General features: G+C 32.6%; 1 protein-coding gene across 1 annotated transcript in view; it reads left to right on the top strand.

The window, feature by feature from the left end:
- Positions 1–27,304, top strand: part of DYNC2H1 (dynein cytoplasmic 2 heavy chain 1) — a 138,075-nt gene that overhangs the window by 30,947 nt on the left and 79,824 nt on the right. The window contains exons 44-68 of the mRNA XM_026044630.1: positions 398–549; positions 1,006–1,150; positions 2,392–2,494; positions 3,960–4,127; positions 4,255–4,379; positions 5,068–5,316; positions 6,087–6,195; positions 7,022–7,135; positions 7,804–7,946; positions 9,086–9,167; positions 9,505–9,659; positions 11,827–11,964; positions 13,448–13,561; positions 14,332–14,492; positions 14,647–14,770; positions 15,539–15,660; positions 16,346–16,432; positions 17,596–17,722; positions 19,120–19,261; positions 19,784–19,893; positions 20,223–20,321; positions 21,695–21,818; positions 23,878–24,041; positions 25,190–25,309; positions 26,358–26,492. Coding sequence (XP_025900415.1) covers positions 398–549; positions 1,006–1,150; positions 2,392–2,494; positions 3,960–4,127; positions 4,255–4,379; positions 5,068–5,316; positions 6,087–6,195; positions 7,022–7,135; positions 7,804–7,946; positions 9,086–9,167; positions 9,505–9,659; positions 11,827–11,964; positions 13,448–13,561; positions 14,332–14,492; positions 14,647–14,770; positions 15,539–15,660; positions 16,346–16,432; positions 17,596–17,722; positions 19,120–19,261; positions 19,784–19,893; positions 20,223–20,321; positions 21,695–21,818; positions 23,878–24,041; positions 25,190–25,309; positions 26,358–26,492 — 3,312 coding nt within the window. The remainder of the gene's footprint in view (positions 1–397; positions 550–1,005; positions 1,151–2,391; positions 2,495–3,959; positions 4,128–4,254; positions 4,380–5,067; positions 5,317–6,086; positions 6,196–7,021; positions 7,136–7,803; positions 7,947–9,085; positions 9,168–9,504; positions 9,660–11,826; positions 11,965–13,447; positions 13,562–14,331; positions 14,493–14,646; positions 14,771–15,538; positions 15,661–16,345; positions 16,433–17,595; positions 17,723–19,119; positions 19,262–19,783; positions 19,894–20,222; positions 20,322–21,694; positions 21,819–23,877; positions 24,042–25,189; positions 25,310–26,357; positions 26,493–27,304) is intronic.

Raw genomic sequence — 27,304 nt, 5'->3', positions numbered from 1 at the left:
TCTATCATTTATGTTTATTGCCTACTCTCTCTTTAAGGCAAGGAACCTGTATTCATGTTAGCTGCTTATTCCCAGGGAGAGTTAGTGACTAATTTGAACAATTCAAGCCTACATWTACTTTTCTTTCCTCACAAAATGTAACACTGACTTTTGTTGACAGGGTTTTAGAATTCTTTGAGAATTAACATTTTAGACTCTGCTATGGAAAAATACACTAGAACTGAGCATACTACTGGCCATTAAGAAAACAGTGGCAATAGTATACTTTTTTGGGGGAGTTGGGGGAGTAACCAATTTGGTGGTGGGGGGAGAGTAACCAATTGGTAATAACCAATTCCTTACTGGTGATCTTTTTATAAATTATAAAAAACTAAAATAAAATATTTGTTTATTAAAGATTCTGACATACCAAGGATTTTATGATGAAAACCTGGAATGGGTTGGTTTGGAAAACATCCAAATTGTGGCTTCTATGTCTGCTGGAGGAACATTAGGAAGGCATAAACTTACTACCAGGTTTACTTCTATTGTTCGGATTTGTGCAATTGAGTAAGTATATGGAAACTCTTTTTACTTTGAGAACTCAGATTTAGCTTCTATTTATGTTGTTCCTGAATTAAGTTTATACAGAGATCTGGTCTGTGATTGTTTTTGGCATTTTCTAGCCCCTCATGTTTTCTAGCTTTTTGTGATCTTCAGAGGTGATATTCTATTTAGCGCCTCCTGGCATTACGAACTATTTAAGGAACAATCTGTAGCTACCTATTGTAGTGAAGTGTTTGAAATATATTTCCTATTGAGTGATCTTGCTTTCAGTAAGTATCTAATTTGCAGTTTTCTGTTAAGGTGCCTTTTTTCTACAGGATTAGAGAAATGGAGAAGAAGTTTTGTTAAGCTCGACCACATTGAAGATATGTAAATATATATTGAGATATATTTACTTTTTAATTCTATCTTAATATAAAAATGAAATTAAGTATTTTTSTTTTTTTTTTTTCCATGTAGCTATCCAGAGAGAGAGCAACTGCAGRCTATTTACAGTGCCTACCTGGAACCTGTACTACACAAAAACCTGAAGAATCACCCTGCCTGGGGTTCTTTACCAAAAATTCACCAGCTAGCAGGATCTATGGTTCAAGTATATGAGCAGGTATAAAAAAATTAACTTCTTTTTGTTGGAGATGGAGAATTCAGAAATAAAAATGTTTAATCATTAGCTTGGATATTAAAAAGAGATTGAAAATTTTACTGTTATTAAAATATAAAGCATTATTTTTTTCACGGGGTTSATTATCAGTATTAATGAGGTATACATCTACAGGGGCTCCTGTGTATTAGAACCAAACGTATACCATTAAGTGCTCTTGCTTTGCCGCAACTTTATTGTACGACTCTGGCAAACATATAACCGATATATGCTTRCAGTTCATGACTTATAAAATGTAGGTAATAGTGTTTTCCTACTGTCTTGTTACACTATATAAGAAGATAATATACTTTAAAGGTTGTTATGTACTCCGGTATTCTAGATGTTATATAAATCTCAAAGAGATTTATGAGGATGCTCTCTTATGCACATCAAGGACTACCTATTAAAATGCTTACACAATTAAAAGTAGGTTTTTAAAGTACATACACAAATGCCTTTTTTGGTTCTCTTTTTTTTTCTTTTTTTTTTTTAGCAACCTTTTCCTAGCAAAACACATAAATAATTCTCTGAGTCCTGTAAATAGTCTTACTGGGGTAGGCGGGGTGGATATGTGAGAGCTTACTGCATGTCCTGAGAATATCCTYGTCTATACAGAACCCTATCAAAAAATGCTCTCCATGCCACCAACTATTAGGCATCAAATACCACAAATTTCATATGATATTATCATAGTTCTCTAAAAAAAAATCTAAGTTTAAATTTCATCACACCAGAATTAAATAACTGGTGATGGAGGTTTCAATTAAAGCTGTAAATTCAAATATTCTTTCTGAATAAAGAATGAAAATTTCTATGATAAGTCTTSTAGCGAGTGAATGTTATTTGTTTATGTAGTTTTTTATTCCACATATTTCTTTTGCATTTATTATTGGGTAAGATTTATTCTTTTGAAGAGATTGTGTATAATACTGCTAAATTAAGAAAGTGCTAGGTAATACATGCAGTTCCTTGCCTYAGAAATGGCATGGAAGAAATATTATAATTTAAAAAAAAATCTGTTCTCAGAAAATAGAATTTGCACTATTAACCTTCATACTTTTTCAGAAAAAAAAATGCATTGGTAAAATATCTTAGTATATACTCTTAATACAAACCAAAGTTATATAGTTTAAAAAAGAATAAATCTTTGCTTGACAAATTGCTTTACAATTTAAAGCATTTTTTTTGACTTCTGTTTTTAGGTACGGGCAAAATTCACAGTTGATGATCACAGTCATTACCTCTTTACACCGTGTGTTCTTACTCAGTGGGTTCTGGGTTTATTCAGATATGATTTAGCAGCTGGTAAGTCACCTATTTTACTGTCAATGATAAAATATTTCTGAAATGTCTCAAGATATTTTTAATGTCGATATTTTTACTAGATATTTTAACTGTTGCAACTTATTCATTTACTGTACTCCTTTTAAGCCAGGAACAGTCTAACTTAACTCATTTGAGGAAAAAAAAAAGATATATTAAAAAAACATATAAAAAAAAAGACAAAAAAACCCCCATCCTGTAATATATAGCAAACAAATTTTAAAACCTTTATGATGTTTTAAATCACACCTGGTTTCTGTAGGAACCTGTAGTTTCCCAGTTACTGCCTTTGGTGGTGGTGGTGGTGGTGGTTTTGGATGAAACAACTTTTGGATTCCCAGAGGCTTGCTACTGATGGTTCTTTTTATATTCTTGATTGTTTATACCTTGTGAGGTGACTGTGGAACAACGCCATATATGACCTACTTAACAAAAGAGGAATATAACAATTTGTAAATATATAGAAATTTACCTCATCTATATAAATATTTATAAATATCTACATAATGCGTAAATATTCTCATAGTCTTGGAATGCTTCGTAACTAAAGTGTAGTCTCAAAGTTCTTTTCTTGGACTTTGGGAAAGGCGAAATGTGTTTAATTTCAGATGCTTTTCCAGATGGACAACTTATGCTACTTTCTATTTTCTATTTGTCCTGCCTTTGAAATTGTTATTATTAGCAGATCATGAACAACTGCTCCTTATTATGTTTTATTTCTTACATTAATTAATTACCTAGAGAAGTGACTTAACACACTGGCTTAACACATTTAAAACTAATGTTATGCTAATATTCCATTATTTTTTTGGATCCTTGGTATAAAACAATGTAGCTCAAATGATGACAGAAAAGCAACACTGGCAGTCAATTAATAGGTAATCTCCACCTTTCAAGGTCTAATTTTTGCTTATGCTTTTTCAGTGATAAACAATACATTTAGTCTCTGAATTTCATCTCACTTTCCTGCTTCTTATTTCTGAGAGAAGTGTTGAAGTTTTATACACTTATATACACTATACTTAGGGCTTTTTATAATAGACATTACCTGTTCGAGGGATTTATTATTAGTCTACTACTTACTATCAGTCATTTTCTTTCTCCTTGAAAACAATCTCCTGCTTTTTGTGTGTTTTTTTTATTGCTAAGTATTTTATTGCTCTTTGTTCTGATTCTGTACACACCACCTTGTGCATTTCCAATAGGTTGCATGCACTGATCTGGAGAGCTCTTTTTAACAATATGTCTTTAATTTTATACTGTAATGATGCATTAAAGTRTTCTTAATTGCTTCATAATGTTTGTTTTTTTTTTCTCTTATGTCTTCCATATTGATGCTCTTTTGGTGGTATGTAATCTCACTCATTTTTGAGCTAATATTTTGAAATAGAAAATTTGAAAAGCATTGAATTTGTTATAATAATAATCTTCTCTAAAAAATCTGTAGGATCATCAACACAAACTGCAGACTATGTATTGGAAATTGTTACGTATGAAGCACATCGTTTATTCCGTGACAAAATTGTTGGCATGAAAGAACTCTCTATATTTGATAATATTTTAATGAAAGTATTTCAAGGTGACTGGGGCTCAGATGTCTTGGATAATATGTCAGGTAAAGCATTTAAGAGATATTACATAAGCTTGAAATATTTGATTAGGAGCTACCTAATCCAATCAGTTTGATAAAATCAGTTACCATTAAGTCCTACCCTTCTAAATGTTTCCTTTTATTTTCACAGATATCTTCTATGTAACTTGGGGAGCTTGTCGTGAGGCATGTGTTGCTCCAGGACAGGCACTACCACCTCATGGGAAGCCTCTTGGCAGGCTAAACTCTGCAGACCTGAGAGATATTATTAAAAAGGTGAGTCGAGATTAAGCACTATATGCAAATACTACTTGAATTTTTAAAATACACAGTAGTGAATCAGAGATTTTTTTTGTGTGTGTGTGAGAAGTAGCATGCAGATGTCTGGTTTAGTTTGGGGTCTTTAGTTTGGRGTCTGCCATTTGTTTGGGGATTCAAATCCTGAGTTTAGCCAAATGAGGGTCTCACAYGCTGTGTGGCTGAAGGAGGAAGTATCACACATCAAGGTTGCTTTAATGGAAAAGCCTAAGGGTCATTTCCTGGTGACTTAGCACAGTCTGACGGGCAACATTTTGAGAAACACTGAAAAAATATTGAAAGGATGCAAATATGTAGTTTTGATATTTGTCATGCTTTTAAAGAATAAAGTATGAAAAAATGAAACAGAAGAAGAAATACAGGCATGTTAACTCTACTAATCACGTCTGATTTTCAGATAAGAGATGAGGTGATCTGCTCTTTATTGATAAAGTTKGATGCGCTGCTTTTGCAGATCAGAGGCCTATTCCTTTCCCCTTAATTGCTCAGTTTTGGTTAAGAGATTCTATGGGCAAAGAAGTTCAGTAGTGTAAGTAATTAGAGAGATAATATCATTTCTAACTTTACAAATATAGGGTGTTTCCCTATCTTAATACTTATATTTATTACGAAAGAACAAATTTCTTTGTTTCTTTTTTTTTAATAGGGTATTACCCATTATGGGCGAGACAAAAAAGAGATTGATATTTTACTGTTCCAAGAAGTCATCAAYTATATGTCCAGAGTGGACAGAGTGTTAAGTTTTCCTGGAGGATCACTCCTTTTGGCTGGACGGAGTGGTGTCGGTCGTCGAACAGTTACGTCGTTAGTTAGTCATATGCATGGAGCTGTTCTGATTACTCCCAAAATTTCTAGAGGCTATGAGCTGAAGCAATTCAAAAATGACCTTAAACATGTAAGTCACTCAATGTCTTCCATTTTGTTGTTTTGAATGCTTGTGTTAAAAAAGTGGTTATGGGAACTTGAAAGGACACAAAATTGTGTGTAGGAGCCTCTAGAAAAATAGTTTCAAGGAAAATATAAAGCGAGTGGTCTGAATGAAAAAACATGTTTGTAGAAGTTCTTGGTGCTCAGGTGTATTCTCTGTATTAAGTGATCAAAACACTCAGTTTTTTTGAATACCTGAAACCTTGTACTGAGAGCTGTACATTTTATAAAATCTGAGCCCATGTGAATTTGAAAGATTTTTTTTTTTTTTAAGGGGTGTATTTTCATATTCTGTCCCTAATAGGATCAGCCTTGCATAGTGCCTGAATCAAAAAAAATGTTAGTGATTTATAAAAATGTAAACATTACTTAAAACATATTTTGATTATTAATAAACTCTTGATCATTTGAATCAAGAGTTGCCAATGCCTTCAGAACAGCTAAGTAAAATTCCAGAGCTAAGCCTATATGAAAGATGATGGAATTGCTTAACTGCTTCACATTTGGAACATTAATATACTGTAAGAAGGAATCTGTTCTAGTTATCTTATGTAGATTTCTTTTTATATTTGATATGTCAGATAACTCATGTAATCTTTTGTAATGTATAAACATAACAACCTAGATGCTATAGGAAAAATATATATGTAATATATAGTCCTGAAGAGGTTGTTGTTCTCTTATGAAGTAATACCCATATTTCATATACTGAGATTTAAATATTTTATCTGCTTCTAGGTGATGGAGCTTGCTGGCATCGAAGCCCAGCAAGTGGTATTGCTGCTTGAGGACTATCAGTTTGTTCACTCCACATTCCTCGAGATGATCAACAGTTTGCTCTCTTCCGGTCAGACAAGTGCAAAAAAAAAAAAAAAAAGAAGTGCTCTTTTACTACACAAAATTAATTCAATGGGGCAGAATTAGATTATTTTTTTTCTTTCTAACCTTGTATCCATACTAGTTGATCGCCAAACCAGAGGGGTTATTTAGTTTCTGTGATATTGTAGCTAGAATGCTTCCTATACATGAAACAATTCAGCTATCTTCCAAGCTACTACCTACAGTGTGCTTTCAAATCCTCAAATTTGCAAATTAAGTAAATATTTTAAAAGTCTTTAAAGTATCGTAGTAGCAAAATATTTATGTTTTTGTTCTATGAATCTCCTTTGCTTGCCCTGCCTCTCAATTTTTATATTGCAGTTTTCAGTCTAGTATAATGAGTCAATTACATTATTATTAATTTGAGATAAAGCTTTGATTGGAAAACTACAGTAGTTCGGAAGCTGGCTCACATGTGCAAATTCAGTTCTTACAGTACCATTTTTTTGTCTTGCCATGTTAAATCCCTATGACTGGGTCTCAGACCCAGGGAGACCTAGATAACGCTGCTGCTTCATTTTTCTGTTTTTGGATGTATTATGAAGTTTGTTTTGGTTTGTTTCTTATGAAGCACTGTCTGGATAGATTTTACTGAGCTGTTTAAAGTATATTTCAGTGATATGAATTTGGTTGTTAAATAGCTATCATTTGGTTTATTCTTTTAACAATATCATTTATATTGAAAGTATGGAGGTAAATACTACAGCACAGAAATTCAATAGATTGAATGTTCAAAAGATTTTGTGAAGTTCTGGTGTATTTGATCAGATATTTTAAATTCATTTTTCAAATAGGAGAAGTTCCTGGACTATATAAAATAGAAGAATTGGAACCCTTGCTATCTCCTCTGAAGGATCAAGCTTCACAAGATGGATTTACAGGGCCAATTTTCAACTATTTCACATACAGTATGTGATCAGAATGATATAAGTTACTAAGTACAATAATATGCAGTAGTGGTATATTAATGAACAAATAGTTGCTAAGGGTGATCCCTGTTTTGTATATGTTTTAACTTTAAAAAAAAAACAAACAAAAAAAACAGTAGAGAATAATGATTATAGGCATTTGAGGGAATACAATCCTCAGCTTAAAAATTGTTCTTCTTGAAGTTACGTATCTGTGTTCTGTACAGAATTATGCTGYTCAAAGTCGTTTGGAAGGAAGAAAGCATGGCTCAACATTCTTTTCTGCCTTGTTTAGACTGCTTATCTAATAACAGAGTCTCCTTCCCTCTATTTAAAGTTCTGGAAAATAATTATGCCAGCAAATCATTCTGGAGTTTGAGATGTCATATAAAAGTTTGTGTTTACAGAGCTTTTCTAGTAATTTGTCCTTCTTTCTTAGACCAACAAGTCCTTAGTTCAGAAATATAAGAATGTGACTGAAACAGAAATTGGTGGACATAATTAAGGGCCCCTAAAGTACTTCTAATGGTGTCTAAATTGTTTAGAATGAGATTTGTTTGTGGTAAGTATTTGAATGAGTCAGACTAGTAAAATGGTTTGTATTTACAGTAACTCTGTTATGCAGTCAGTTTGCTACTAAATATTTTGATGTAATGCATTTTCTTTAGGAATCCAACAGAATCTGCATGTTGTCTTGATCATGGATTCTACCAATTTAAATTTTGCAATAAATTGTGAAAGTAATCCAGCACTGTACAAGAAATGTCAGGTCTTGTGGATGGAAAGCTGGTCTGAAAATAGTATGAAAAAGGTAAAAGCAAAGTAGCAKAAGTAAAGTAGCCAAAATTAGTAGCTTTATTTTGTGAATGTCATCTTTCAACATTTACATACTTTTTATATAAACCAAGGGTGTTTTAGTGTTTGAAAAAACCTCTTTAACAATTTTAGATACTCTGTTGACATTTTGCAAATATTCCAATTGTCAAAAACTGTGATATCACTTGTTTAAAAGAGTGCATTTGTATAACTGGTAAAGAAGACTCTTCTGATAAAGAGGAAAAAATATCTAAATTAGTGGAAGAACAGTTGTGCAGTACTATAAAGACAGATAATATAAAACAGGCAAACAATGCTATTTCACCAGTAATGGTATGTTTGTTTTCTTTGTGGGTGGAGTTGAGCAAAAGGCTCACTACTTACAATAKCTATGAGCTAATGAAGTATTTAAGCACAAAAGATGTTAAATTGCTGTGTAGTAGTTCTGGCCTGTTACTTCTTTTAAACTGTTTGTTATTCTTGAATATTTTTATGGTGTTTTGCTAGATGGAATAGTTTCACTGTGTTCTTTTTAGAAACAAAACCTATTTATTTCAGGATGCTCATGATACAATTTTGTGAAAGACATATAGTAATTTTATACGTTAAAATGCTGCCAAATCTGGTACCTTGATTGTAGGGAGGCTGCCACAGCTCTATGACCCAGAGTCCAATTAGTGGCAAAGCTTAACATGTATTCTTGGATATAACAAGCAATTAACACACAAACAATGGCAAAGCTTAACATGTATTCTATATATATAAGCTTAAAGACTTAAAATTAAGAACTGTTTAATTCCTGTGCTATATTAGCTTTGCTTAATTTTGTAGGATTTCCATTGAATTGTATACTTTGTTACTATTTGGCATTTCTGTTATTTTAATAGTTCTCTGGGATTTAGCTGCTCCATCTTACAGCCAGCCAAGGCTACTCTGCTTGAGAGAAGAGTCGGTCAGTTTACAGGGTGTTGAGAAATAGAGCTTTTCAAGGCAATAACTATTCTGTAAATCCTTTATTCTGAATAAAGTTATATTTTTCAGTCTTTTCAGATTAGCAACCAAATTAAATTCTTGTAATATTAAAGTTTCTTTTTACATAATTTTGGTACAAAATAATTTATGTTTATTTTTTAGATACCTGAAATGCTTTTGAAGGATCCTGATGAACAACAAGAGACTGGAAAAACATATACAGAATTTAAGAAAAAACATTCAGGTAATACTTTAATGCAGCAAATTAGTATGGCTGTTCTTTAATTACTCTTGCTTATTATTAAACACAAAATTTCAGTGCTGTGTTGGGCATGGATGATAGTATTTGGCAAGCAGGTTTTGCCAGCAGATTCATAGACTTCAGCATTGTTCACATGAGAATATTAGTTTGAGATGTTCATCATAGGTCATCAAATGCAATTATTTTCTGTGACAAGCAAACACTGCATATAGTTTTATAAACTTTATTCTCAGAAAAAAAAACATTGTTTTGGTTTTAGTTATTTTATGTTAGATAATTATGTTATATTATTTTCTGCCTATCAAATTATGTTATGTAGGTGATTCTGTGTTTTTGAGATCATTTTTGACAATCCACGAATCATGTAAAATGTATGGAGCAACTCCCAGCAGGTATATGACGTTTCTTCGTATGTATAGTACCATCAATAGCAGTAAAARAAGTGAACTGCTAAAAAGGCAGAAACACTTACAGGTATGTAACACAAACATTTTTCCAAATTACTCTCAAATTTTGGGCATTATGARGGGCTGCTTTTAGCACAGTGTATTATGAGGGGCAGCTGATAGCACAGTTGTGTAAGATATCCTCAGTCTGTATATGGTTTCAGGAGAGGACTGCTCTGAGTCTTAATGCACATCTTTGTTCATATGCCTTGTAGAGTGAAGAATGGTTCCTCTTTTTGTTAAYTTTTTAGCTTTTTCTCATGATTATCAAAATAAGTATGCTGTTTAGATAGTAATTGTAAGTATTTTCATTTTTTTATAGCCATATGAAGTAGAAATTTCTTGCAACCAACAGTCTTCACGTCAGTTTAACTCCTGCCTCTTTGCTTGTATAATTTTTCCTCCTGTAGCTGCATAATCCATCCATTTATCTCTACTTCAGTTTCCTTTTTTGTGTAATTCTTGCGTCTTTCTAGTTGAACAAGATATTGTTGGACTTACAATGCTCTTTAACTTCGGCCAAGATTCCCTTGTCTGTGATTTACCCTCACTTCATGTTTTGGAGTCTGTTTCAAACTCATTTTCATATATCAAAGCTTTACAAAGCTCTAGACCGAATGCACTTCGTCTCATGGACATCACTACCTGTTACTCCTGTTCTGTATTCATAATAGACCTATTTTAAAAAGTCACTTGTATGTTTCTGTCAATATTTCCTTATATTTTTTTCCTCATAATATATTTCTAGAAAGACCTGTATGGTCCTTTAAGACATACAACTTCCATCTTCTCCTTTCCCTTTCAGCTCCTCTTCCCAGCAGACTTTTACTGCTGTCTGAAATCCCACTTGCGAAACTGTAATTATTCTTAAGGAAGAGATTTATCAGGATAAACATCTTTCAAAGGCATATCACTTCCTTGCTTTGTGCTGTTATGCTCTTTTTATTCTGCCTGCTATTGTTTTTCCATCTGTCCTAAGCAATTTTCAAAGATTTAAGTTCGTCATGATAGATTTTTTTTGCTTTTTTTTTTTTTTTTGAAAATACCTGCAATTGGGCTATGATTTGTCTGTGTAAAGCACTCAAGTCTATGTTCATGTCTGATTAAATGAAAGTAGTTATTTACATGAATATTAGAKACATGTATCCTAAATCAAAATCTTTAAGTTAATATTTGAAATAGATTTTGATTTTTTTTTTCATATTGTTATCATGTAGCAAATCGTTTAGAAAGGTGTTCACAGAGTCAGAGGATCACAGAATGCTTAAGGTTGGAAGGGACCTATAGAGATCATCTAGTCCAACCTTCCTGCTCCATCAGGGAGACATGTGAGGCTGACAGAGCACTGGAACAGGCTGCCCAGGGAGGTTGTGGAGTCTCCTTCTTTGGAGATCTTTAAAACCCGCTTGGATGCAGCCCTGTGSCACGTGCTCTRGGTGACCCTGTGTGAGCAGGGGGGTTGGACTAGATGACCTCTGAGGTCCCTTCCAACCTTTCTATGATTCTGTGACATMGAGCACATGGCACAGGTTGGCAGCCAGGTGGGTTTGTCTTGATAAAGAGATTGTAAATTTAAAATGTATTTGAAGTTTTAAATCATATACACCAATGTTCCTTAGAGAACGTACAATTAYGGAAAATAGGGTAGTCTAGTTTACTCCAGTTTGTTTAATTTTTGTAGATTTTCTTTTAGAGAGAAATGAGTCTGGAGAGGAAATATAAATTGATGTGATTGAAATTCTGTGCCATTTACTGTTCTTTAAAAATTTTACTGAGATTTAGTTTTCAGCGTTTTGATACAGAATGAAAGACCTTACGCTAACACATTGAGTTTCAAATTTCCTTTTGAGCTAAAAAAGTATTTAAAAAATGTCCTAGATAGGGAAAATATGGAAAAAAATTCATTCAAAGGTAAAGATGATTGTTGAACTTTCAGTAAAATCTATTGAGATTTCCCTTGGAAAGATCAGAAGGTGAATCATACGCAGTCAGAACTCTGTTAGCAAGTGAGAAATGGTGGGATACTTGTGCTGTGAGTTTGCAGTAGTGGGCTGGGAATATGCATTCTGTTTTATAAGTAAAAATGAAAAAAATATTAGTCTATGTGACCTTTAGTGTCTTCATATTACTTGTTTGTACATTTGGTTAATGTATTTACAGTTGCTTGCTAAATTAATTCTTCTCAACTTTTATAGGCAGGTGTTTCAAAGCTGAATGAAGCTAAAGCYCTTGTAGATGAATTGAACAGAAAAGCTGGAGAACAAAGCATATTACTTAAAACTAAGCAGGATGAGGCTGATGCTGCCCTCCAGGAAATTACAGTATCTATGCAGGTGCTGTATGCAATCACATCCGCAGCGAAAAACACGATCATTTTCCCCTTTTGATCTCCATAACTGCATGTGCTTTCTGGTTTAGTTTGTTTGTTTTGCTCTCTTGCTTGTCTGTTATTGCTGTTTTTTGAAGACGTTGCCTAAGAGTACTATAAGGCATGAGCTCTGTGTCTTGMAAAAAATTACAACAGGATGGAGAGGAGTAGATAATTTAGATCATATTTCAACTGATTGAGTAGGAAGAGATCAGTGTCAGTTTTGCACGTGAGCAACCTTTACTGCTACAGATTACGCTGAAATGTTTCCTAGTACTTTATAAATGCAGGCTGATACATTTTGTAATAACTCTTATGAACTTCAGAGAAAATACTGATGAGTAACGAATTTTAAGTAATAAGTCTTATAAACTAACTCTGTGGATCTATTATAAACTACTTATTTTATGAGATTTAGTTCTTAGAGATCTGCATCAAACAAGATAATTAATATCTTAGYCCTTGAACTTTTATCCTTTGGCTCAGAGGTAGACCTTCTAGTTTTGAAGAGGTAAATTTCTTTAATAGTATTTTCTCATTTAAATTAAACAATTATGTGGAAAGTAGATGCCCAGATCAATACTTACAGAAATCATAAGTACAGGTTAAGCCATAATGAATTCTCTCCCGTTGCACTGTTTGTTTTATTGTTGGTATAATCTGATCAGCCTGAAAAAAGCTTAAAAAAAAGAAGCTCAAAGGCAAAACCATTTGCTGTATACAGGAAAGTAAATGTCTACTCTGTCAAAACACTTGGATTACAGTGCTGTTGAGGTGCATTGCTTCCCATTTTTATGTCTGCTTGCTATTTTAGCCATTTTTTATACTTCTGTATATTCTGTATCTTCTTAGTATACACGTTTGATAGAAAAAGTGAGTGGTTTATGCAGGTATGTTGTCTGCTGTGCTGTATGCACTGCTGGCCCCAGTTCCCCAGATTTCTGTTTAAATCTGTTTGCTTTTGTCCAATTAAACTACATGTTGCAGAGTTGGCAGATATTAAATTGTAGGACAAAATCTAAGTATGGGCTATAAATAATGAAGCATGATGGCCCAGTGACAAAAACAATGTTTATAAATTATTTAGGTTAACAGAAAGTGTAAATGCCCTCTAATATTTTGATGTTATTTCAAAAGCTACATTTTCTTAAGTAGTAGGAGACTCAAAAATAGAGCTGATAATACAGTAAAGAAAGGGAAGGAGACATGCTAGAGACATGCTAGAAGCAATAGGTGCTTAAGTCCATCTAATTTAGTCACATAATTATAAATGTAAACCCAGAGACCATGTCCTTGTGTATTTATTAAACTATCATCAAATGTTTTCACATATTTTAGCATGACTGCTACTGTGCAAGTATAYTATGACAAAGACTAAAAGAATTAAGAGAAGTGAAAGTAGAATAGAATTTGTGAAAATCTTTAAAGATAATTTCTCTTTCTTATAGAGTGCTAGCGAGCAGAAGACAGAAATGGARAAAATAAAACAACGGATAGCAGAAGAGGCTGCGGAAATAGAAGAAAGGAAAAGAAAAATTGAAGATGAACTGAAAGAGGTTCAGGTAAGAACTGATAAGGCAAAGTAATCTTTTACAGTCTGATTTTGTTTGAATAACTCAAGTTCAGACACGCAAAATGATTTTATAGGATGTGTCCTGTAATTTCTAAAATCTTACTGGCAATTAATTAGATATTAAAACTCTTCATATATTAGAAAACAGTTTATTCTTATTGTTATATTTGCCTTTTCATAATTCAAAGTTATTTTCTGTTTGATCTTAGTTAACATATAACATAATTAACATAATTAACATAATTAACATATTTCAGATCAAATCTTAATCTTATAGAATAGGCTACCTATAGCATAGGATCCTATACCATATACGTATCGCATACCTATAGCACAGGATAGCTTTCTATGATCTCCTTTGCTTTCTCGTCATTTTGTTGCTTTGTCAGTGAGGGTGAAGTCTATTTCAATGTCAGTCTTGTGTTTAGCTGCTTGCAATAAACAAGCTTTTTATGACCCRTATGCCTAAAGTTTTTAACACTGAAAGAGTAAATATGATCAATACTACAATCTACATAATGTTAATGAAGTGCTGAATCTAAGTTAAAGACTGTCACAATGAAAATATACTCTGTTATATGGAATCATAAATAAGTATATGCTATTTTTTATTAAATTTGTTATTATTAATACATATGAAAAGTGACTGGCTAGGTAATAAAATATTCAACATTAAGAAGAACATTAAATTTAGGAAATTGAAAAGTCAAATATTCCGTTGCTTGTATTCTCACTTTTTTAATACACTTTTATGTTAAGCCACTTGTTAATGAAGCTAAACTAGCTGTTGGAAATATAAAACCAGAGTCTTTGTCAGAAATCCGATCATTACGGATGCCCCCTGACATAATCCGAGACATACTGGAAGGAGTATTACGACTGATGGGAATTTTTGATACATCATGGGTGAGCATGAAGAGGTGAGCATTTTATTTAAGGTTTAAAATACAAAATACTTTCTGTTATGCTCAGTAATAATGTGTGTGTCTGCAGGGTACTTTAGTACCTTGCAGTACTTTAGGGAAATAACATCTTTATTATTAACTTATTCCTTGCTTTTACTACCTTTTATAGTTTTTTGGCCAAAAGAGGAGTGAGAGAAGACATAGCAACCTTTGATGCCCGTAACATTCCAAGAGAAATAAGGGACAGTGTTGAAGAACTTCTTTCCAAAAACAGAATGTCTTTTGATCCAAAGGTAATTCTTAATTTTTCTATTTAAAATTAAAAAGACAATAGTTGATTTACAAACATATAGAGTTAAATTAGAGGAGAACAATGGTGAATTTTCCTTGCAGAGGAAAAATCTTTGTCACTAAAAGAGGGAAAAATATATCAGAGGCTATTCTGTTGAATGCTGCCTCTAACGGTGAGGAATTTGTGTGAGATTGAGGAGAGAKAAGTTAAGAAGATAAGTCTTTAGGCGCTGAAGTTCTCAAGAGATATTGTGCCACTGGTCCAAAAAAGAAGACAGATCAAAATGTTGTAACTAGCTCTTTATGGCCTCCTTATAGCAGTCAGTCATGAAATTTGCAGTTAATTGAATAAAGATAATTACATGGATTAGTGATAATTGAGACTTTATTTGGCAGTAACTACTGAAAGGAATTCCAAAATACTAGTTCCTTCTTKACTTTTAAGATGAAGGTGGTGATTCCCTGAAAAGGAGCGCTGGTAGGTTGTGGATTACTGTAGAGCTTTATAATGTCAGGGAAGCTTCAGAGTTGTAAAGCTATCCATTATTTCCTTTGCACAACCTTGAGGCCCTCAATATAATCTCTCTGTAATGGCTTAAAAGATAAGATCTGTTCTGTATAGGAACTGACTAACCTTCCTATCTGTATTGGCAAGTAGTGAATCTTTGCAGTTGTTTATTCTATATTTATGTCAATTTTACATCTATTTATTTATTTATTTATTTATTTATCTATTTATCTATTTATTTATTTATTTATTTTTCTTCCAGAATGCTAAACGAGCCAGCGCTGCAGCTGCTCCATTAGCCTCTTGGGTGAATGCCAACGTCAAGTATTCTCATGTCCTAGAACGAATTCAACCTTTGGAAAAAGAAAAAGCTGGCTTGGAAGCGTAAGCTAGACACCATTGCAAAATAAGTATTCTTAATTCCAGCAGTGGTGGGTAAGAGTAAGACCAAAGAGAAATAATTCAGGTTTCTTAAAAATAGAAGAAATCTGAAACTGTTCCTTGCCAACAGATGGTGAAATGTTCATGGAAGGAGAGAAAATGTAGAAGCATGCAATATTTTTTCCCTGAAAGCTCTGCTTTGCATATGTTCTGGCCTGACATAAGTTACCAGTCTCATTTGAAATGTGTCTGTGAGAAATGAACATTCTAGAAATGTTTAAAACATATCTATCAAACCCATTTTCTTTTTCTTTTTAGGCATGCACCTAGTGTAGTCAGTTCTCCCATAGAATAACAATAATATGAAAAAATCTTTTGATCAACTATAAATTGAGGGATTACACTGATTATTTTGTGAGAACTTAAAGTTTTATACTGGAACAATTTGCGGCATTCCTAATTTTTAACAATACATTTGRATTAAGTGTTTGGTTTACGTTTTCAAAACTTTTTTTTGAAATTAAATGTAGTCAAAAGTGAAAACAGATTTTTGCAAGTTTTTTTTTATAAGTGAAAACGTATTTCTATTGATATAAACCATAACAAAGAACTATCTGTATTAATTTTTCTATTACACATTTTTTCTCTGTTTTAGTCTTAAAATATGCATTTCTTTTTCTTTTTTTAGTAATCTCAAGAAAACTGAAGAGAGAAAACAGAAATTAGAAGATCTTCTCAACTCTGTAGGTCAAAAAGTGTCAGAACTGAAAGATAAGTATGTTGGTTTTTTTTATTGCAAGAGATAAATCAAAACATTGATGATATTTTTGAATATACTGAGTTATACTGAATATTTGAATATACTGAGATCTTTCTGATTAAATGTAGCTTTCTTGACAATGGATATTTATGGAAGTGCATTACATTTTCTACATGATCAGTGGACATAAGTATGTTTAGACTACAGTTCATCTCATAGGTCAAGTGAATTACTGCTTCTCGCTACGGACTATGCTAGCAGCTTTAAGTATAGACACTGAAGGCATCAATTAAAAAGGTAGAGGAATCCCACAATTGATATCTCTATAGGTTCTTTGTTAGCAATTTGAAAATGTTCCTGTAGAAGAACTCCTATTAATTACAACTTGAACAAAGACTGCTCTGTTTCTTCTAGGTTGGTGCTAATCTACTTTTCTGATGGTTAGCTAGGTAGCTATCTCCATTTCTTTAATGATCCCCTCAAGTACTTAGCGCACTGTGGCATAAAAATTGCTATGGTGAACATTTTTATGTTTTCTCCAAATTCAGTTTGGTCCTTTCAGTGTTATCTTTCTAATTGGTTCTTTCAGTGTCAGTACAACCTCACTTGTGCACGTAGGATGTTTTAGAAAACTTAAGACACTGTTTCATTTTTATGTTATGTTAATTTAAAAGATTATTTATTAAATACAATAATTAATCATGCTTTAAACTTTATAAAGAATATGGAAACCTTGCTTATTTATTGACATGTGTTCTTATCTCTTAGTAGGTTATAAAATAGAGTACTGTGTATTGAATTGGACTCATATGTAAATTATAAGTTTTATCTTTTCAAATTTTTATAGGGCAATTTACCAAAAAGATACAAATCTATGCTATGGCATTAAGCCTACCATTATCAYGACAATTGTCATAACAAGGCTACTTTTAGCCATACATTAGCCRTACATTAACTGCTATTGTCAAGTTAGACTGTCTAAATGGAGGAAGAAATGATTTTGCAGACATTGTGTTTTATATTGAAAGTGTATTTTTAAGTCTCACCAATACATCTTAAATTTTATTAGTGAAAAAATTAATGTACTTATGTGTCAAAGAAGTATAAAAGGGAATTGTAGTAGCTATGCTCCTGCTTGTTAACAATTCTTGCAGTTACAAACACTAATTGTTTTACAGGTTCCAGAGTAGAACAACAGAAGCAGCAAAACTTGAAGCAGAACTTAACAAAGCTCAGAAAACACTGAAAGCTGCAGAGGTACTAATAAGTCAGCTGGATAGGGAACACAAAAGATGGAACACTCAGGTTAGTGAAAATTTTCATAAAAAACATATTATAACTGATATTTTTACTCTGGAAGTTGTGGGTTATCAGCATATTCCTGGTCTTGTAAGTGTACATTTATATGACTCATCAGAAAGACAACTTCATATTTCACAGTACAGTTTTGCTTACCTATATCAGATACAGAATGTGTAAAATGTCATTTGGAAGAGAACATTTAGTAGGGTTTTTTTTTTTTTTTTGACCATTTTCAGTCCCAATAATAATACAATTGTTAATATGACTGAATTTTTCAGCATCTTCGCTGTGCAGTTTGTGACACAGGTATTAGGAACACATATTTGGAAAGCATTAAACAATCATTATCTTAAAATAAATCACATCTGCTTTGAAAAGACAAATGTAGACCTAACCAAAATTTTATGTTACTTTTGAAATCTTTATTTATGTATTTGCAAGCTTTTCTGATTGGGAAAATTTATCTTACTAGCTCGAATGATATTYTGAGTTAAAACTGATAAGCCTTTTGGCTTGCAGTGAAAACCGTTTTTCAGTCTAAAACAGAGCAGGCAAATTTTAAGCTGCATAAAAGCTGAAAACACCTGTCACCTCCAGAAAGTGATACCTAGCTATCTTCATTGACACCAGAAGGTTGTTAAACTTAGCTGAAATGCTTATATTTTGAAGATTTAGGATTAGATGAATCCTTCTCATAAAATAACCAGTTTCATGAAAGTAAATAGATTATCCTAACTAGAAGGTATGAGTCTATAGTAGGGAAGCTGCAACTAACTGCAAATACCTCATCTGTGGTACCAAGTAGTGATAGGATATAGTGATCCCCAAGTTTAAAGACTTCCAAAAATGATTCTTTATAGTTTTTTACTCTAGTATATCACATCTGTCTTGGAAAAACTTGAAGTGTCCTAATAGCTGTATACTAAAGTTCAAACTAGCAGATATATTAGTCCCATTATGAGGATGGGGTTTAAGAGAGTAGAAAAAGCTGTATTCATTTCACTTAAAAGTAAGGAAGAATTAATGAAAAGTTATCTTTTCAAAGTGTCACTTTTTAATTTACAAAAAATGCAGCAGACCTTCCAAGCTGATTGTGGCAGTMTTCTGTATTATTGCCCTAAGTATTTCCAAAAGAAATATTTCAAATCTGAAATGGTATAATACAGATAGGATAAAGGCATATGATCATCATAAAGGCGTATGATACATATGTTTTAGCATGTGAGTTTGCAGCAAATCACATTTTTTGGAGAACAGATTCATATGGTATTTGGTACCTGCATAAGTGGTGTTAACTAGCTGTTGTTATATATACCTTCAGTTTCTTATTATATATTTATTCAGACACTCATAGGTGGCAAACTGAAACCTGTTATGTTAAAAGACTTTTGTCTTTTAAGGTGTCAGAGATAACAGATGAACTGGCTACATTGCCTAAAAGAGCTCAGTTAGCAGCTGCATTTATTACCTATCTTTCTGCTGCTCCAGAGGACCAGAGAAAAGCCAGCTTGGATGAATGGACAAAATYAGCCGACCTTGAAAGTAGTATCTTTTCTTTTCTTTCTTTCTTTTTTTTTTTTCCATATAATTAAGCTTCATAAATTAAGTGGGAAATGTCAGTCAGTTCTAATGAACAGTCTCATTTGTCTTGATGTTCCTGAATATGCAATAACTTTCATTTCTAYTCAGGGAAGAGTTGCACATACAGACAGAGTATAGTTCTATTAATGTTTATAAGTTGTTAAAATTTATCCCCACCAGTCTTTACTGGAAAAAAAAAAGTTTATGTGAATGAAGCTTTTCACACTRAATGTTAGGATTCTGCAGGCCTCTGCTTTTTCAGTAATCAGTTTTAAGGAATATGTGTTAGTAGCACTATTAATATGTATGTTTTTATAATGTCAGCCAATAGCAATGACTTGGAAGCCACAAAATAAAGAGGTGTGAGGCAAAGGCCTTACACTATGTTGGAAGAATCTCTAATGCATTTAAGGTAGTGAAGGCTTAAAAAAAAAGATGGACGATTAATGTTCACACAAACTGATAAATACTTTCATTTGCCAGAGTTTGATGTAAGACGGTTCCTGTGTACAGAAAGTGAGGAGTTAGTCTGGAAAAGTGAAGGTTTACCCTCAGATGATCTTTCGATAGAAAATGCTCTTGTTATCTTGCAGGTAAATTTGTGTCTGTATTTTGTCTTGGAAGTATTTCATTTTTTACAGATTTCTGTAATATCTTTCTGGATCTTTAAACTGCCTCGGTTTTGTTATTTTCTTAGCACTGTGGGACATGTAAACAGAAGAAAGCATTTTTAATGTACATGACTCTAAATTCCAACTTTGGTTTTAATCATTTCAATCATTTTAATCATTGTTTCATTTAACAGTTTGTTTAAAGCAAAAAGATGTTAAAATGACTGAAACYTTAGTTTGGAGAAATAAAGGATTCAATTTTATTATTAAACAAAAGATGTTAATAACTACATATATATATTTTCTTCCAGAGCAAAATTTGCCCATTTTTGATAGATCCTTCCTTCAGGGCTACAGAGTGGCTGAAGACACATTTGAAAGAATCACGTTTGGAAGTTATTAACCAGCAGGTACAGTACTTACTCTTGGTCTTACTTTTCTGTTCTGCCCTATTCAAACTTCAGAGAATAGTTTATAAAAGGATGTAGTAGCAGTCATCACAATGTGGTCAGTTTCGACTGTATATTTTCTCACAGAATTCTATATTAAAATAATTATGTATGCATGCTCAGTATTTCAACAATACTGTGATCCATTTTAACAATGTATAAGATCACAAAATTGTATTCAAAATGAGTATGAATTGTTTTCCAAAGGTCAATCTGCATTTTGTTTTACTATTTTATTTGAAAAGTATGCGCTTATACAATTCAAAAATTTGATCCTATATTTAGGATGAAATTTGGAATTGATGGACTCAACAGTGAGGTCAGAGTATTTAAGACTGGGTCATCAACATTTAGTGTTACTTCTACAAGTTTGCCTCTCTCTGCTTCCCTCTCCAAGACTGTTGATATTTCTTGAAGAGATGGAGATTCTAAAATATTTTTGAATTATAGAGGTCTTTCATATTCTTGGTTTGATTTTGAACTGTTTTTCTGTTCCAGGAGTCTATATATACATTTTTGATGCATTTTTTTACTGTATTATATGTTTATAAATGYTAGATTGGGCTTCACTTAGTGCTTAAGATACCTAAGGTTAATTTTGTGTGTATAGCCATTTGCATGGGTGTTGGAGCCTTCGTTTAGTTGCATATATGCAGACATCTGATGCCAGCTGAGATTCCTCAGTGAATTTCAGCTGACCTCAAGTTGTTGCAACAACAGGTCTCACCCCTGCCAGCTTTGTGAGGATGTTACCTAGGATGGTACTAGATGTCTGATCAAATGAATGCTCCTCCTGCTAGCYGGTCAGCTTGGTTGCTTTCTAGATTCTGTTGACCAAGTTTTCTAGGATCTCCGCTGACTATAATAAACACYAAAAGCATATTTAGACACGTATAGTGTCTAAAATCAAACTTTAGAGAATTTGAAACCCTATAATTGAGATACCTGGTTACTAGTAAGTTTTAATTTAGTTTTGACCCTTAGCTAACTAGTAATCTTTGTGATATACTAACCACAAAATCTTGAAGATGGGCCTAACAGATGTGGCAGAGGACCCAGGGTAGACTGGTGCTTCTGGTGCAGCAATTGGAGACTAAGAATCCTAAATAGTTTTCCTGTGTGTCAGTAGCTGAATGAAATCCTTAGTATTCTTAGTATTCTTTCTACTTAGAAATCCTAAGTAGACTTAGTTAGTAATACTTACTTATTATGCCTTCCTGTTCATTGTTAAAAAGATTCTATAGCTTAGGTGTATTTCTCCACTGTTAGTTATCAGTGTATTAGTACTTAAAATAACATGATAATATTTTATTATTATATTTTTGGTTGTCCAGGACACCAACTTCCTGACTACTCTTGAGCTGGCAGTGAGATTTGGGAAGACACTTATTATACAGGAAGTGGATGGAGTAGAACCTGTTCTTTATCCTTTGTTAAGGAAAGAACTTGTTGCTGAAGGTAAATGTTCAAAATCTTTAAAAATGCGTATTCTAAGCATTTGTAGGTTAGGGCTGTATGCATCATATAAAACCTAATTCTTCTGGAAACAAGAACATCACTTATGTTTCTACTTTAATATTAATGTGTTGCTAACATTTTAGGTCATGAAATACATTGGAGGTATGTTTGTTAGGGGAAAAATACTGAAAAATATTTAATGATATTTTAAGTTTAATTAAAATAGGTTTTTTATCAATTCTGCACAGCTTAACTGTTAAATTCATTTGTAGTGATAATTTCCAACAGATGCCTTGGTTATAAACTTCAGCCTTAAATAGGCAAGAAATTACATGATTGTGCAGTTAGAAATCAGTTTTTTCGGATGTTACTCTTTCTCAAAGTTGCACAGATGTGTTTCACAGATGTATTTGAGTGGAGAGTCAATAAGCACAGTGGTGGAATTCAGTGGAAAGTAATCTCTTTTAAAACAAAATTATTTATATATTTTACATTACTTTCATAAGAAACAGCTTTGGATTCGGATATTTTTAAAAGGCTGATAGGAAAAACCTGTCAACTGAATGAATGAGAAAAAAATACAACAGTGCGTTTCTTCAAATACTTTCCAAGTTATTATAATTAAAATATACTTACATTCTTTTCTTGACAGTGAGGGTGACAGAGCACTGGAACAGGCTGCCCAGGGAGGTTGTGGAGTCTCCTTCTTTGGAGATCTTTAAAACCCGCTTGGACGCAGCCCTGTGCCCCGTGCTGTAGGTGACCCTGCGTGTGCAGGGGGAGTTGGACTAGATGACCTCTGAGGTCCCTTCCAACCTTGGGCATTCTGTGATTCTATGATTCKCCTGGTTAATTTTATTTTTGTCTCGAACATTAGTGGTTCAGCTTGTAGCACAGCTGGTAAGGATCTATAGGAGCCAAGGACATATTCACTACTGGTGGATTTCACTAGCTTCTGTGGAGCTTTGAGAAGCAGTATTATCTGCATCTCAACTGATTTTACTGAAAGAATGAAATTAAGAGGTGAAAATGTCTGCACAACTTGGGAGAAAGTATACTGAGTTAAAATACACTATTTTATTCACAGCATTTGCTTATAATACCTTAGGTAGCCTCTTTGCTCTGACAGTGCTAGGTCTTTGCAAGTCTAACTAGGAAATTGTTTTTTGAAAAAGAAGCAGCTGTTGTTTAGATTCGTCTTCACTTGCAAGCACTCTGTTGTTTATCCAAAACGTGGAGGTTCTATAGTATGGAAAGAGGCCTCTGCATTATTTTGCTTATGAAGACTGTACATCTTTTCATTACCTGTTAAGAAAAATGTGAATTTATATAGTTCAATAATTTTGTCCTTGTACAGCTTCCATTTTCTGCTTGACATTTTTACAGCATAAGTCTAAAATTTATGTTGGTCTTTGGCATCAAGGCAAAATTGGTATGTGTTTTTCACCAGTGTTTTAGCAGGAGATTTATTCTTATGGCATCTTTGATCCTCTGCTTCTAATGCTAAAAGCAGAGATGCACCCAACTGTTCCACCTCAGAACCATCTCTGGAGAAGAATTTTGATTTCAAAGCTATTCATATTATAATTCTATTCCTTTTTCAATATCATGAGGAGAAAACTTTGGTTTCCAAATTGTCAGAAGTTATTCTTTTTAATCTACATAGCTAGATAGAAATCTTCCATGATGGAAGGAGGGTGATGAGAGGCCATAAATATAATTTTATTCTAATACAGGCATACTGAAAGATGTCAGGATATTAGGAATATAAACCAAGACTAAAACCCTGACAACAGAAATTATATGAGTTGTTTTTTGCCTGCTGTAATTGAAATAATTCATTATAATATGCATATATATTTATACATAAATTATATTAATACTAAAATACTTTAATATTAATTATATAAATCATATTAAATGATTTATTATTTCTTTTTAAAAATTATAAATAAGGTTAGTGTTTTAATAGTCATAAAATATTATGCAAATAATATTTATAGATAAGTATAGGATATTTGAATCAGAATAACTATCATATATAATTTATTATTTACAGGACCTCGATATGCTATACAGATAGGTGACAAAATGATAGATTTTAATGAAGAGTTTCGTCTTTTTCTGTCAACAAGGAACCCAAATCCCTACATTCCACCCGACGCTTCTTCTATTGTTACTGAAGTAAACTTTACCACAACAGGAAGTGGTTTAAGAGGACAGGTRGGTGTATAGAATAGTAACAGTATATTGGGCATTTATAGGTATATTCAGATTCTGATAGAAGCCCCATGACCCATGATTAATTTTGCATTAATAGTAATGGAGATATTTTCTAGAACACAATTGTGAATGGTGACAAAATTTACTCATTCTGTAAAGAAATTGGAAACTATTTCATTGGCTTCAGTTGCACCAAATTATTCTCTAAATTTCTGTTTTCTGTTTAAAGTGTATTTGTGAGACTGTGGAAGTGTTAATACTATTTCTCTTCAATATTCTATTCAGACAGTATTGTTTACTTGCAAGAAAAAAAATGTGGTGAAATGAAAAGGCTATATATTTCACTTCCTCCAAAATGCTAGGTTTCATCTGAAATATTTAGGAAACAAACTATACAGTATAGATAGAAAAAATATATGAAATTAAGAGAAAAGATACTTTTAGGTGATATGATTTTTTTTTCAACCTGACAGAGGCTTACAATAGAAACTAAATAAGACAGTAGTAAGAAAGATGTGATTCAAAATGTTAAGTACAGATAGCCATATGTCTTTCTGTCCTTCATTGGAGATAGGGAAGTGTCATACAGCATTAGCAAGTAAATTTGCCCGCTTTTCATATATTTGTTGGAAGGAACTTCACTGCCAATGTTTCCCAGTTTGAGCTTTCTATGTTCTGCTTCTTTTAACTTTTATTATTACATATACCTATGATTACATATTATTTTTATATATTATTTACATATTACATCTTGTGGCAATATTAATACATATAAAGACTACCTGTAGAGTTTAAATTCAGATGGGATTCAGGATAAGGAGAGAAGGATGAGAAGGATCTCAGCATAAAAGGATATGAATCTATATTTGTATTAAAAACATCTAGTGCCTTCTGAGATGTGGCAAGGTTTCTCAACTTGGCTGGCAGGGTCATGGCTCGCTGTAGTTCCTGAGCTGTATTTTCCATTGTAGGATATTACAGATGTCTACACGCATTTGGAACACGTTTTGTGTCTGGTGTCAAGCCCTCAGAAATCTACATTCAAAAGTTTGATAGAAGTTTGATACTGCTGTATGATTAATGAATATATATTATGAAATATAAGAGTTTTTTTTTCTGTCTTGTTTAAAAGCATGCTCTATTTTTAGCTTTTGGCTATAACTATTCAGCATGAAAAACCTGATTTGGAAGAGCAGAAGACAAAGCTGTTACAACAAGAAGAAGACAAGAAGATACAGTTAGCTAAACTTGAGGAATCTCTTTTGGAGGTAAAGTAAATTKAACTTTTATATATCTTTTAGATCAATAAGGTAGATTGAAAACTGTTAGTGTTTAAATGGGGATTATGAAAATGTCAACAATAATAAGCTCCCAGAATTCTTGATTTGAGAAGACAAAAACATTATTTACCCAGGGTTTTTTGGAGAAAAAAAAATGTTTTAAAAACACTACTAGATAAATAATAGCAGAACTACTAATAAATAATAGCAGGACTRTAATCACTTGCTCTTCTGAAAAGTTCTATAGTCGTGACTAGTCTTTTTAAAAGACTTAAGAAGTGTAGATAAAATGACTGTGTCCTTGCAAATATTGCTTATTAAAATGTTTTGGTGACATTAAGATAATGTAATTACAGGTATAACTGTTTAGATATTTTCAGAGAGAAAGATAGTAACTGTTTAAAGTGTATCAAAGTTGTTTCTTTTTCACCTACAGCTGAAGTGAGTTGAAGCTTTTCCCATTTTTTGTTAGATTAACTAAAGTGTTTGCACAGGGAAGCCTAGGAAATGAAGGGTAATCACAATGATTTTGAAGGGGATCTCTGATAAAATGGAATTCTTATAATTGTGACTTTTCCTCTCAATTGAAAATGAGAACTAATTCATATAGGAGTTTTTTGGAGAGAAATTGAGTTTGTGATTGTCTAGATAGGAAAAGTTTTGTCTAGGTAGGAAAAGTTTTTACAATTAGGCATTTTCAGAGTAAAATAGTAACTACTTAGAAGTAAAGAACCTCATCTGACATTTATATTTATTTTGATAATGCTGGTGTGTAAGAGACTGATCATAGAAATCGTTTCTCAAAAACTTATTGAAAACTTATGATTCAAAAGTTTGCATTCTGCATTGTTCAATTGTCTCATTTTTCAATTTTCTTTAATATATCTCAGTTTGTGGACTTTCCGTCTGCTTCCCTGCTCTTTTGATCCATTCAGTGATTCAGAAATATGTAAAGATCAGAAAGAAGGATGGCTTCCAATATTGCTAATTTACATTTTTTTGATTGTAGCTTTATAATTAATTTATTTTTTTACAGACACTTGCAACGTCACAGGGCAATATACTAGAAAATAAGGATCTGATTGAATCTTTGAATCAGACTAAAGCAAGTAGTGCACTCATTCAGGAGTCACTTGCGGAATCTCAGAGACTTCAGAGTTTTCTTGATCAGGTAAAAAAAAAAAAAAAAAAAAAAAAAAAAAAAAAAAAGTAATCCTATCCCGCTGCTTTTCTCCTGCTAAAAAATAGCCTTTTTTTGTGTGTATAACTAGATGAACCTTGTAAAAAGAATAATAGAAGTTTTTCTTTGTTGAATAAATCAGTTCTTGATTAATTTGCTCTAGTTATATTTTCAGTTATTATAATGTTTCTCTGCTTTGGGTGTAGCCTGAAAATAAAAATACCCATGTCGGATTTTCAAAGTTGGACAATTAATTAATGAAATACTAGTTCCATTGAAATAATGGAGCTTCTGTTATAAACGTCAGTGAACCAGACTGCATCACAATTACAGACATACAAAATTACTAAGATGAGAAATTCCTCTTCTGAAGGAAGGGGTAATTGACATGTGCAAGTACAGTAAGGATTTTAGTATTTTTAGTATTTTTTTTTTATACTTGCTACATATCTGCACAATTTAAAGGGGTCTGCCTATTTAATTGCATGGTTTTTGCCCAGGGTCTTACTGGCATGTAATGGATTTTGATTTCTTTTATTTTTGCCTTCTGCTATTGGAAATAACACGGCTGACTTTCAAGTTCATATGGACATTCGTTTTAAAAAATTCTCTTGGTAGTGCAAAAGCTTAAAGCACATATGATGCTATTCCTTTACCTTCATAGCTTTTCTTAAACTTTAGAGATCTTTTTATTTTTTTCTTATTTTCTGTTAAATTGCAAATTTGCTATTGAGTTTGGGGAAATGTTCTGTGATGGGAACAAGCTTAACTGACCCCAAAAGTTCATAATGCCAAAATATTAC

The sequence above is a fragment of the Nothoprocta perdicaria genome, unplaced genomic scaffold (assembly GCF_003342845.1).
Source record: "Nothoprocta perdicaria isolate Ctin4 unplaced genomic scaffold, notPer1 scaffold_373, whole genome shotgun sequence".
Classification (NCBI taxonomy): Eukaryota; Metazoa; Chordata; class Aves; order Tinamiformes; family Tinamidae; genus Nothoprocta; species Nothoprocta perdicaria.
This window is presented reverse-complemented; position numbering and strand designations above follow the sequence as displayed.